We start from the raw sequence: 14294 nt of genomic DNA on the forward strand, positions 1-14294 counted from the left end.
TTGATCAGAGAGAGAGAGAGAGAGAGAGAGAGAGAGAGAGAGAGAGGCGTCTTCCAACGCTCCGAGTTAACGACGCTTTTAAAAAACGCATACTATGATAAAAATCCTTTATAGTTTAGCACAGTATATTAATAAAAATAAGTTTCTGGTTAGATTACAACAAAAATTTTGAGATTATGATGATTTTCGACACTTTTTATGTTGTATTTTTCTATGTTTTTTAGTGACGCCTCATATGCGGAACTAGTTTCCGAGCGAATGAATACAGACTAGTTTACATATAACAGTCCAAAAGCGCAAATAATGAAAAAATCATTGCTTGTTTCCAGTAATAATAACAAAACGAAAGTTTCTGGTTAGATTACAACGCAAATTCCAAGTATCCAAAGAGAGACATTATCCAGTAATTTGATCAGAGAGAGAGAGAGAGAGAGAGAGAGAGAGAGAGAGCGAGAGAGAGAGAGAGAGAGAGAGAGAGAGAGAGAGAGAGAGAGAGAGAGAGAGAGAGAGAGAGAGAGCGTCTTCTTCCGACGCTCCGAGTTAAGGACAGAGAAGTGTTTTCGTTTCGTTAAACGGCCTCTGACTCATGCCAGTAAATGTTTTGTTGATACTAATAATATAAGCCTATTTAAAGATACGTTTACTAATTAGTCTATATGATATGTAAATAGTAATCAACTGTTCTTGTAGCCCTCAATATTTGGCAAAATCGAAGTATCCAAAGAGAGACATTATCCAGTACGTAATTTGATCAGAGAGAGAGAGAGAGAGAGAGAGAGAGAGAGAGGAGAGAGAGAGAGAGAGAGAGAGAGAGAGAGAGAGAGAGAGAGAGAGAGAGACGCTTTGGCAACAATGGTCTCGGGGTTTTTATACCTTCCTTCTGCTTGATGATCGTGGATATTGTAGAGGATTTCGACCATACTCGTTTGCCAAATCGACGATACGAACGCCACGTTCATGCTTTGCTATAATTTCATGTTTTGCTTCCATCGAAATCATTTTCTTGGGTTTTTTTCTTATCACCTGCTTTGTCTTTAGCTTTGAGACCCATGGTTAATAATAAAATAGACAAAATAACACGAAAAATAGGCGCAAATACAACGAACTAAACAACGACGTGTTAACATGCAGCACCAACAAACAAACAGACTGAACGCCATTTATCGGTCGCCTATACAACTAACACTCATCGCAAAATCGTATCTCAAATATTTCGTTGTATATCAAAGCTTGTATTTTCGCAAATTTTCTGTTATATCTCAAAACATTCGTATATTAGGGCAATCGTATGTCAAGTTTCCAATGTAATTTGATCAGAGAGAGAGAGAGAGAGAGAGAGAGAGAGAGAGAGAGAGAGAGAGAGAGAGAGACGAGAGAGAGAGAGAGGAGAATAGAGGAGAGAAAGAGAGAGAGAGAGAGAGAGAGAGAGAGAGACGCTTTGGCAACAATGGTCTCGGGGATTGACGTAACGTTTATCTTCTGAACAGATAGGACAGAGAAGTGTTCGTTTCATTAAACGGCCTCTGACTCATGGCAGGAAATGTTTTGTTGATACTAATATATAAGCCTATTTAAAGATACATTTACTTTAATTAGTCTATATGATACGTAAATAGTAATCAGCTGTTCTTGTAGCCCTCAAGATTTTGCAAAATCACTCCAGGTTGTACATAAAACTTCAAGAATGTAGTGTCACCAGAGGATTACAATAGTTTTTACCTTCAAGAACCAGCATTCTTTTATGAAAATAACTCCAGGTTGTACATAAAACTACAGGAAACGACATGTAGTGTAACCAAAGGATTACAAGTAAGGTTTTTATAACTTTTTATTAGTTTAAGACATATTTCCAAGCGTCGTTCCGGCTTACGACGATTTTCGGCTTACGACGCGTCTCAAGAACGGAACCCCCGTCGTAACCCGGGGACTGCCTGTATTTGCGGGGATGCATACCAGACCCTTCCGCGAATCCACAAATTGTTGAACCCCTATGAAAACACTAAAAACGGCCTGTTTTGGTAGGTAAAACTCAGGAAAAACCGACTAAAAATTTGTATACCTGGTTTTTTAATAGATTAACCACACACAGTGTGTTTTATGATGGAACTGGTAAAAAACCAGGAATTTGTGGATATTTTTATAGAAAAATACCACAGATAGGCAAATATCCTGCTAATAATGGGTAGATATGGTCCAGAGAGAAATCTGTGAATCCGTGAGTCCATGAATCGGAAGAATGCAAATACTAAGAAGATTATCAATATATATACAGTGTTCCCCCCATATTCGTGGGGGATGTGCACCAGACACCCCTGCGAATAGCTCAAACCCGCGAATGGATAGAACTCCCTTCTAAAAATGCCTATATCTGCCTATCTTGAAAGTTCAAATAACAAATGTATACTTAAAGTATCATCCTACATCAAATATACCATTGAATTGGTATTATTGATATTATTTCAAAGTCATCTGAAATATTTTACCATTAGAAATATATAAACAGCCAATAATAGAGAGAGAGAGAGAGAGAGAGAGAGAGAGAGAGAGAGAGAGAGAGAGAGAGAGAGAGAGAGAGAGAGAGAGAGAGAGAGAGAGAATTACTCCTTACGATATCAGTAGATTGAAATGAACTTCTATAGGCAACACTACTTCCCCTCCCATAAATACATTGTTTGTTTGCTTATAAATTCTTTTGCTGGTCTGTTTATAAATTCTTTTGCTGAGGAGAGAGAGAGAGAGAGAGAGAGAGAGAGAGGAGGAGGTGCCATTAGGAGAGAGAGAGAGTAGAGAGAGAGACTTGAGAGAGAGAGAGAGAGAGAGAGAGAGAGAGAGAGAGAGAGAGAGAGATAAAAGAAGGAAGAAATAGAAACACCAAATGTATACCTTATGTAACATCCTACATCAAATTTACCTGAAATTATTATCATGTAACTGTATTAATCTTAGAGATTGTATTATTATAATTTCAAAGTAATCCTAAACATTAGTATCCTTAAGGGGGCCGGCCGGCTAATGCCATTCTTTGAGGACAGTACTTTGATATTCATACCACTTAATAAGGTGACTTGGGACATCTCTAAACCGCATATGATTTTCGCCTTTGACCTTCGGTTTTGTGACGCCAGGGCGATTTATCCTGAAAATAACTATTTTTCAAATTCTATCTCCTCCCTTGATATTTAACCCTTAAATGCCGAATGGACGTATTAAACGTCGAGTCAAAATGTCCCCCGTATGCCGAATGGACGTACCATACGTCGACTCAAAAAAGTTTTTTTAAAAATTCGCGGAAAAATACTTATAGGCCTACCAGCCGAAAACTTTTGAATCACGTGCCTTGGGGGATGCTGGGAGTTCACGGATCAAGGCGTTGTTTTGTTTAGAATCGTTACGCAGGCGCGCAAGCGCGAATTTCTTTCTTATCGCACTAAAAAGTATCAGTGACATCTCAAAAATTATTTCGTCACTTTGACATAATTTTTGCACCGTTTTAAATTATCCGTTACATGAAATATTATATATGAAAATGTGCGCAATTTCATTTAAAATACAACAAAAAAATACTCATGATTGTAGCTTTTATGAGTTTTGCGATATTTTCATATAAATAACGATAATTGCCAAAATTTCAACCTTCGGTCAACTTTGACTCTACCGAAATGGTCAAAAAACGCAATTGTAAGCTAAAATGCTTATATTGCAGTAATATTCAACTATTTACCTTAATTTTGCAACAAATTGGAAGTCTCTAGCACAATATTTTGATTTATGGTGAATTTATGAAAAAACTTTTTCCTTACGTCCGCTCGGTAACTCTTCCTAAAAAAATCATACATGCGATTGTGGTAATGTTTGCACCATTTTAAAATTAGCCGTTACATAAAGTTTTATATATGGAAATGTGTGCAATTTCATGCACAATACAACTAAAAACAACCCATGGTTGTGGCTTTTATCAGTTTTGAAATATTTTCATATAAAAAATGATAAGTGACAAATTTTCAATTTTCGGTCAATTTTGACTCTACCGAAATGGTCGAAAACGTAATTGTAAGCTAAAACTCTTATATTTTATTAATATTCAATCATTTACCTTCATTTTGTAACAAATTGGAAGTCTCTAGCACTATATTTCGATTTATGGTGAATTTATGAAAAAAATAAAATTTTCTTTATGTCCGCGCGGTAACTCTTCCGAAAAAATCATACGTGCGATTGTGGTAATGTTTGCACCATTTTAAATTAGCCGTTACATAAAGTTTTATATATGAAAATGTGTGCAATTTCATGTAGAATACAACAAAAAATAATTGAAGGTTGTAGCTTTTTTCATTTTTGAAATATTTGCATATAAATCACGATAAATAAAAAAAAAACCATGTTCGGTCAACTTTGACTCTACCGAAATGGTCGAAAAACGCAATTGTAAGCTAAAACTCTTATATTTTAGTAATATTCAATCATTTACCTTCATTTTGCAACAAATTCGAAGTCTCTAGAACAATATTTCGATTTATGGTGAATTTATGAAAAAAACTTTCCTTCCCTCCGCACGCGGATTCTCCGCCATAAATCTCCGAATTGCGTACATCGCATTCTCGGAATATTTGCTCCGTTTCATATTAGGCATTTCATAGAGTTTCATATATGAAAATGTGCGCAATTTCATGTAGAATAAAAGAAAAAATATTTGAAGGTTGTAGCTTTTCTTATTTCTGAAATAATTGCATATAAAAATTTTTTTTTTTTAAATTCGACATTTGGTCAACTTTAACTCGTCCGAAATGGTCGAAAACTGCAATTGTAAGCTAAAACTCTTACAGTATCGTAATATTCCATCACTTAACTTCATCTTGAAACAAATTCGAAGTCTCTATAACAATATTTAGATTTATGGTGAATTTAAAAAAAATATATTTTTTTACATCCGCTCGTTACGAATTCATGCATCATTTTGTGATAATATTTTCTCTGTGTTGCTTTTATCGTTTTACAATGTGTTATATACCAAAAAGATTGCAATTTAGTTTACATTACAACGAAAAAAAAAGTAACTTGTTACCTTTAACCGCGCGATTTGAATACAATTATATATGAAATTTCGTTTTTGCGCTATCATATATTGCATTATTTATATATGATAATTATAATTTTTATCATTTCTGATGGTTGCATACTAAACTTCAGGCAATGAAAAAAAGGGAGCCAAAAATGAACTCTTAATCTTGAAAACTAAGCGCGCTGTGATTTTTTGAAAAAATAATTTTTTCCGCTTCTGCGCTCACTCCAAACCGGCCCCGGCATTCGGGAGAGGTTTTGATTTTTACCACTTTGGCGTTTAAGGGTTAATATTAAGACCTGGGATTACTACCATATATAGACCTGATGTAGACCTCCAATCAAATGAGGAGTTTTTTTTTCTAAAAGTCATTTTTTTTCCTAGATATGAATTTTTCATTATGGTAAAAAAATAAACCCTATAAATTAGGAAAACAAAATTTATTTTAAAAAAAATTTGATTGTTCTATAACGTCTTTCTGAGTTATAAACCAAATTCCAATGTTATAGCTTTAAAACTAAGTGAGAAGAAAGATTTTGAAGGTTAATAACTATAGTTTTGAGATACGGGCGTTCAAAGTTTTTCTTCGTATTTTTATAACGACAATGTTAATAAATAATGATTATTATGAATGTATATTTCTTTTTTGTGTATTAATAAACCAAATCATAAATGATGATCCCTTTGCTCATATATCGTAGCTTGGGGCACTGCGTCAGGCAAGGCGGGGGCACTCCTTCCTACGCAACTCTCTCTCTCTCCTTCACTAACTCGGCTTATTACAGCGAATTTTCTTCTTCTGTATGTTACCTAGATGTTTTCCTATTATTTTCCGTTTTGGCATGATGAAATTCTTGCAGAAACAAAAATAAACAAACGTAAATGCAAGAGAATGTCAAGAGGTGAAATTCGAAGTTGTACTTTTTACAAAGACAATGTTAATAATAAATCATGATTATTATGAATTTCATATTCCATTTTGGGTATTAATAAACCAAAACTATGTTATTTATCATAAATTAAGATCCCTTTGCTCAAAGATCGTAGCCTTGGGGACAGTGTGACGTGTGCTTCAGGCAAGACGGGTGCGTTTACTTACTACGCAACCCTCCCTCTCTCTCTCCACTAACTACGCTAATATCGCATATATTATGATATTCTGTAATCATATTAGAGCGAATTCTCTTCATCTTTATGTTAGCAAGATGTTTTCCTTGTCTTTTCCTCATTGGCATGATGAAATTCTTGCCGAAACATAGATAAGCATATGTAAAAGCAAGCGAATGTCAGAGGTGAAACTCGAACGTGTAGTCTACTTGAAGTCTGTGCTCCTACTGATCATCCCCTCTGCGACCCACGGAATATCTACAGATGCCATTTCTCACAATTTGTTAGCCAATAATTATCAAAATTTACGATAACAGAAGAAATATTGCATTTTCTTGTACGGATGAATGTTTTAGGCTTATTGAGTTATGTTTACTAATTACCCTGTAACTACGAAAGTAAGAGGAATTTTGACGAAATGTTTCGTATACGTATTCTCAATTGCCATATGAAGCTCCATGAATTTTTTCATGACTGCATTTTTCGCCCTATACTACCACCATATATAGGGGTTCCGGCCGGCCCCCTTAAAAGTATATACCTACATACATACATACTTCTAACACTTGCAGGAGAGAGAGAGAGAGAGAGAGAGAGAGAGAGAGAGAGAGAGAGAGAGAGAGAGAGAGAGAGAAATAATCTACCTGCACTAGCATATCATGAGTTCAGGTGGTATTTTTCCCTTGTAGAGTAATGTACTATTTCTATTTCTTTGCAAATTGAATATGGCATTTCATTAGAATCCATGCTAATTTTATTTTCAATTAAAGAACAAGAATGGCTTTAGGCTCAAAGAAAAGAAGTCATAATTATGCTTTCCAAGATGAATGGGAAGAACTTATTTTTTTAGCCAGTTTCAAAGATTAAATGTATGTGCTTAATTTGTCTTGCAATTGGTGCTGTACCTAAGAAAAGCCATGGAGAGAGGCATTTTGAACACTTCACAAGAGATATGATATTAACTATCCATCTGGCAGTGCTTTAAGAAGCAAGAAAGTGAAACAGCTAAAATCTTGAGTTGCGGGGTCAGCAAGAAATATTCTAGAAGCCTGTTGATAAAGCATATGCACCAACCATTGACACATTTAATGTTGCCTATGTTCTTGCAAAAAAGAAGAAACTATTTGAGGATGGTGAAATGGGGAAGGAGCGTTGACTTGCAACACCTGAACCTTTGTTTAAAAGTTTCAAGAATAAGACTGAAATCATAAATTCAATCAAATCCATGCCATTGTCAGGGAACACAGTCACATGTAGAATAGAAATGATGTTGGGAAATGTGTTTAATCAAATGAAAACAGACATTGCAGAATGTACATAATATTTCAACTTACAGTTTGATGAATCTTCGGATGTTGTGGACACTGGCCAATTAAGTGTATATTTGTGCACATGGTTTTTTCTGATGACACTGTGAAGGAAGATTTATTAGTGCTCTTACCCCTGAAAGAAAAATACATGGCGTGGATGTTTTTCATGTTCAATAATTTCATTGACGAAGTGAATCTACCTCTTCGGTAACTTGTGTCAATAACAACAGATGGAGCTCCATCAATGATAGGTGCCAATGTTGGCTTTGTGACTGTGCAAAAATGATGCTTCGTTCCCTCAGTTTATTAGCTATCACTGCATTATACACCAGCAAGTTCTTTGTTTGCGAGTTGTTAACTATGAGCATGTTATGAAGGTGGTTACAAAAATAATTGATTCTATTCATGCTAGAGCTATTCAACACGGGTTATTTAAATCTCTTCTAGATGAAGTGGCTGTTCAGTATGGTAACCTTGTATTGTTCACGGAAGTGCAAGTTCCGTGCAAGGCTAAGAATGGGAAATGTTCTTAAAAGATTTTGAACATCTAATTCCTGAAATCAAGGGTTTTGTACAACAAAGAGGAGATTCATATGTCCCACACTTTGTGGGCTGCTGACTTAACTCAGATGTTGAGATCTGATGAACATACCACATAATGGAAGTGCAGTGAACTGAGTGTATGAACTATGGGCAAGATCATTAAGCAAGGTCTAAAGAATATTTGTATTATATACATACAATATGAAATTGAAAATATTACAGAAAAGAACAGGGATGCACAAAGCAGGCTAAATGAGAATTGAAAATGAGAGGAATTCAGGATCCTGCTAAGAAACATACATATTCTTCAATAAAAAAGAACCATTAATGAAACAAAAGTGCATACTGATAGAAGTTATAGAAGTAACAAAACAGAAAAATAAATCTCGATGAAAAACAAATAATTTACAGAAAAATGAAATGGTAAATAATTAAGAAACAGGCACAAATAATATGGAAATTTTTATTCAAATACATTTGAATATTAATGCAAATAGGAACACAAGAAGATAACACCACAGAAGTAACAGAGGAAAGTTGTGATGGATCAGAAATTAAAGATAAAAAGAGACATTTAAAGAGAACCACCCAAAATGAAGAAACCAACTATTTTTAGAAAAACATCAGTTAAACCAAAGGCAAAAGATATGAAGAAAGAACACAAACAAAACAAGCTAAGAATATACCTCTTATCGTCTCAAATGATATTAAAACTAATGGAGGCCGCTATCCAAAACACCGAAGAAGTGGAAGAGAACCATACCATAGATAAGAATGATTATGTTAAGGAAGAAGAGATTACTCCATCACCAATAATTGATACAAGAGGAGCAAATGAAACTAGAAATATACTTGATACCACATGTGAATATAGTTTAACAAACTAATAATTTTATGAAATGTAGAAAAAAAGAAACTACTGATCTGAACTTTCATGGAAAAGGTTACGTGTATTGAACACTTCATATATTACAAATTTCTTGAGTAAATCACTAGAAAAAATCCAAGTTGATAACTCAGAAAAAGCATAATATTTTCAGTAGCTATATTATACAGTGGAATGTAAATAGTTTACAGACCAGATTACATCTAGGAGCAATACAACAATTACTAAAATAATATGAACCAGTGATAGTATGTTTACAACACTTCAATAAAACAATATAAACAATAGGTACCGTAAATACAGCTCACCTTTTACATCTAGAGAGGAAGAAGGAAATTTGGGTTTAACCATATATTTGTACATAACAGCATATTTTATGACAAAGTACCTCACTGACCTGCCAATATCAGGTACTGTATTAAATACAAATAAAATTGATAACCTGCAAATATCAAGTACTACGAATATTAAAATTATGAGTAACAATGCTAATTATTCAACCAGCTTAATAAAAATTACAACATTGATAAAGTTAAAAAATTACTTAAAATAATGAAGAACCTGTATTAATAGTATGTGGTTTTAATGCTCTCAACCCAATCTTGGACCATAATTGTACATACAAACCCAAATACTAGGCAGAAAATAGAATGGAAAAATTCATGTAACAAATGATATGTCATGTATGAATGATGATGAAATCAGCACATATTAAAAATCACATGGAACATTTTTCTCAGTAGACTTTGACTCTGTGCATCAAGTATAGTAGACGGATTAGATTGGAATACAATTGATGACTTGTAAGTCTGTGATCTTTTCCCAATATTAATTTTCGTATTGCAGAATGACCTTGCAAACTAGAAATATCCCACCTTTTGAATATTGAAAAGTTCATAATGAAACATTAAATTTATTTATTTCATTAAAAGTGCTGCTGATAAAGGAATACCAATTCAAAATGTCATCCACTAAAAGAAATTTCCATCGTGTTGCTAACGAAATTGATAAAAATAAAAATACTCATAGGGAGATGACTAGATAATGTAAATACAGATTTATTGAAACTAATAAAACATTAATACAGTACTGATATTAGAAGGAAATTTATAGCAAAGTTTACGAGAAATTGATACATATTAAAGCCTCTATGCCACAAAATATCTGCAATATTTAAAAAATTCAAGGAACAAGAATTTTATGGAAGAAATATGAATCAGATACAAAATAATATGGGAAAAACTCTGGAAAATAAATGGTAGCCATGTTAAACCTCCCAGACACACCATATTGGAAGATGGAAAACTAATATTCATTCCAAAAGAAATATTATTAACATAATAGGAGAAAACTTACCAATTTTAAGTAATGATGAAAATTTAAATGAAAACACTGCCCAAAGGTTAGCTCTGTTCCTGGCAGTAACAATATTTGTTTTAAAATGTTCAGGCATTTAGCACCTTTGGCAAAGTCATACCTATTACAGTTTTATAATGGTTTATGGCTTCAAAATTTATTTGTAGCTGAATGGCAAAAGTACATGATGATTCTGTCCTGAAACCTGGAAAGGATCCCATTATTATTGTAGATAATTACAGAACAATTTCTTTGACAAGTTGCTTATGCAAATTGCTAGAGAAAATGGTAAAGACTCAACTTTGGCACATTCGAGAAAATAAAATTTTGACTCCCATTCAGTTCGGGTCACCGTTTATAGATTTACTATACAGTAGATTCTCTAACTTTGAATACCAGTTACATACTATATACTAGAGGATTTGTAAGAAAAAATTTTTGTAGCTGCCTTTTTTTGACACTGAAAAGACTTGACATAGAAGTGTGCAATATTAAAAACGTAATGTAAAAATAGCATCCTTGGCCATTTACCTAAATGTATCCAAAATTTTTGGACTACTTTTCAGGTGAGAGATAGTGATGTTTTGTCAAAAACTTTTCCACTTGAAAATGGTGTTACACGGGGAAATGTCTGTAGTGGCACACTGTTGACTTGAGCAATAAATTATATAAGTAATAATTTACCTATTGATATTAAAATTAAACTGCATTTATGGATGATTTACCATATTTTATTCAGCATCTTATATAAAACATGCAGAATGAAGTATTATTAAAACCATCATAAAAATAGGTGAATGTGCCTATCTGTAGTCTTTAGACTTTTTGTAGATACTACTCAAGCAGTAATTTTTATGGGAAAAAAATGTGGAAAAAAGGTGAAGAAACAGATTTAAAAATCAGAAATCACAGTACTACAAACAAAGCTTTTATACAAGAACAGGTGGCCACCCCTGTTGGAGTTAAGAATTTTAATTAAGTGGTGAGTTTAGAATTTGAATGAAGGTACGAGAGGAATTGAAAATGTTAAATAAAGAAAACCCGTATCTGCTTTGACCAAATTAGATATTGCTGCTCTTGTGAGCAAGAGTCTGTCATCAGTGAAGCCCATTAGTATTCTGGTAACAACAAATTAAGATGGCTTAAGTATATAAAGTAGAATTATAGTCTCTTTTCCATTTAAAGAAAGCTATCACACTGTTATACAAGACATACTGTTTATTTTCTCATGGAATTGGCCCCTCTTGTGTGATCCATGGATATTTGTTGAATATACTGCGCTCCCTATATCCACTCAAAATCAATTGTGAGGCATGTTTTTTGTGGCTCTAAATTTCCTCTGACACTGAATCTTATTTCACACAAACAAATCCCTTCACAAACTTTTGTCAGATTCTTCAACATTTCAATTTTACCTGTCACAAAATAATAAATAAATTACAGTTAACTAGTAAGATGTGATTATTACTATGGGTATGTAAGAACTAATCCTTCAGGCTTGTAATTGCATCTTATTATAGTATTTAATGACTAAACTATTAATATGAGAAATCTGTTCCTGTCTATCTCTCTTCTCAGTAGCTCTTGTATTTAGTTGTAGTAGATCTTAATTATTGTTTAATTATTATTGATTTTGAATTTGTTTGCATTATTTATGACTTTTTAATTCCATAATCCTTCATTCTTATAGATTTATAAGAAGAGTAACGACTGAAGCATTTAATTTTAATACAGTTGGCAAATATGATGTAAGAGCATTGTCATTTTATTTTATGACACTACTTTATTTTATATTGCATAATGATGACATCCTTGGGATTCATCTTAATATCATGCATAGTACCTTCCATGTAAATTATTTGTACTATCTGAATAGTGGCAAAATTGCTTGGAAAGTTCACCCCATGCTTACATATTTGGCCAAATATGCAGTAGTACGTATTTAGTTTAAAAACTTAATTGAAGCTTTGACAGTACTTACCATGTTTAATAGGTGTAGTATTAAATTTCCTTGTTATTGCAGAGGAAAGAAATGTCTTTGCTGCATATTTTTTGTAGCCTGCAAAGTACAGTATTACATTAGTCAGTTTAATAAAACTGCTATTTTTATGAGAGTTGTTTTTCCATGCACCATTTGGAATACGATGTTTCCCTTCCTGGGCACAGAATGTATACAATTGTGTTGAGATGTTCAGAAATTAATGTAAACTGCAATTTGATCAGTACATGATGGTATCCATCAACTAGCGATATACTGAATGACCTCATCATTTTGCTAGCTAATAATTTTTCTTCTGTTACTTTACAGTCTGTTGTGGAAGAAGTAGTGGCAGCAACAGCATATGTAGAGTTATGTCTAAGAACTGTCACGGAACCTGAACTCAGGCGAGCTTTCTTAGCTTTCATACTCACCACCAATAGTCCTGCAGTTGAACCGCCTATTATAACCATTCTTATATCAAGATTACATTCTCCAAATATGGTATGCATTATAAATGTGATTGGGTAAAATTTCAAACCATAGCCTCTCTTAAAACATCAAGTAGGTCAGGCCATCCAAAGTGCAGAAAACAAAGATTTTTTAAAATTCATGTGGACAAGTTTCTACCCCCCAATTAGGGGCCTGCATTTATATCCATGTCTTTATTCAGTTGTGCTCTAGCCTCTAAAGCAACAGCAAGTCCTTACTATAAGGGTTTAATTTTAAAATAAAAGCAGAAAGCTTGTATTCCTATTTGCAGTCATCCATCATGGTGTTAGTGACCTATTCGTTGCTCATGTCACACCCATCAGGCACTATAGCATTGGATGGAGACTACAGTAGGCAAATTGAAAATCATTAATTCTCCACCTGTAAAGTACTGTGCATCCATTATATTTCTTTCATCAAAGAGCTCTTATGTGTTCATTTATTTGGTTGAGACTTAAGGGTAAGTCAAAGTATTAGGTAATTTATAAAACTTAATTATATTTTATGTTGTACAGTACTTCAAATGTTTCCTTATTGCCATCATCATGTCTGAGCTCGGGTGACATTATGAATCTGTTCTGAGATTTGATTGTAGGTAGATGTGCTAGTTATTTTGAAAGGACTAGATTTTGAGTGATTGATTATGATCTTCCCTTTGTTCCTTTGTTAGTCAGTTTAATACTCCTCCTCCCCCTCCTTTCTTGTATTGGGTGCTATTAGTGTGACTTATTCAAGATTTTAATTTCAGACTTCTTAACATCTTTGAATTTGCATTTTCAGTAGTTTGTTATCCAGGCCTTATTTTTAATCCTCCATTCTGTACAGAAAAAAATACAATCAGTCCTGAAATCGGGAGCCCCCTTTATACCATTATCTTTGGTATAAAGGGAGGGCTCAACAAAGTATGATTACCTTGTTCTCTTTATTTCTATTTCATGTTGTATTAACTTTCTTCTTGCCATCCAACCTCTTTTAACTATTAATTCTCAGTACATAAAGTGACTGAATTTCATTTAGCTTATTTTGTCTCCTTTTACCCTGCTGTCCAGTCTCTAACCCCCTCCCCCCTTCTTGGTTAATTGAGAAAGAATACCATTTCTAGGTAGAATGATATCTCAAGAATATTACAGCCTCAAGAGTCATTCCATGCATTCCATGGGTAAACTGATGTTTGGAGTAAGACTCATGGCATCCTGTCCAGTTTTCTGTCCCAACATGATCAGTTTGGGGATGATTGTATTCAGTAATATGTAGTCTTGGATGTGTGGTAGGCTTCCACTTGTGCCCATTATGATGTTGGTGTCATCCCTTTTTGGGTAAGGTATTAGGTAAATTTTTTCAAGTCGGTTCTTACTAGTGCCATTAGTGTGGAAAGGGGCAGTATGGCTGAGACTAAAGCATGTGTTCATTTTTAGCAGTAATAGCCCATTTCTCCTTCTAACCCAAATTAGTCAGGGTCTGGATCAAGAAGGGAAACTGTTAAAAAGGAGAGCTTAAATGTACAAGACTGCAGTAATTCTTCAATTTTGTACATGAACTTCCCTGCCAGATATATACTTAGCT

At 33.8% G+C, this 14294-nt stretch overlaps 1 protein-coding gene across 6 annotated transcripts in view; it reads left to right on the forward strand.

Moving 5' to 3' along the window:
* Positions 1-14294, forward strand: part of LOC135197820 (FHIP family protein GJ17503-like) — a 246217-nt gene that overhangs the window by 131440 nt on the left and 100483 nt on the right. For all 6 annotated transcript variants that reach the window (XM_064224955.1, XM_064224954.1, XM_064224959.1 and 3 more), the window contains one exon: positions 12570-12743. In XM_064224955.1, the coding sequence (XP_064081025.1) occupies positions 12570-12743 (174 nt within the window). The remainder of the gene's footprint in view (positions 1-12569; positions 12744-14294) is intronic.

The sequence above is a fragment of the Macrobrachium nipponense genome, chromosome 21 (genome assembly GCF_015104395.2).
Source record: "Macrobrachium nipponense isolate FS-2020 chromosome 21, ASM1510439v2, whole genome shotgun sequence".
Taxonomy (NCBI): domain Eukaryota; kingdom Metazoa; phylum Arthropoda; class Malacostraca; order Decapoda; family Palaemonidae; genus Macrobrachium; species Macrobrachium nipponense.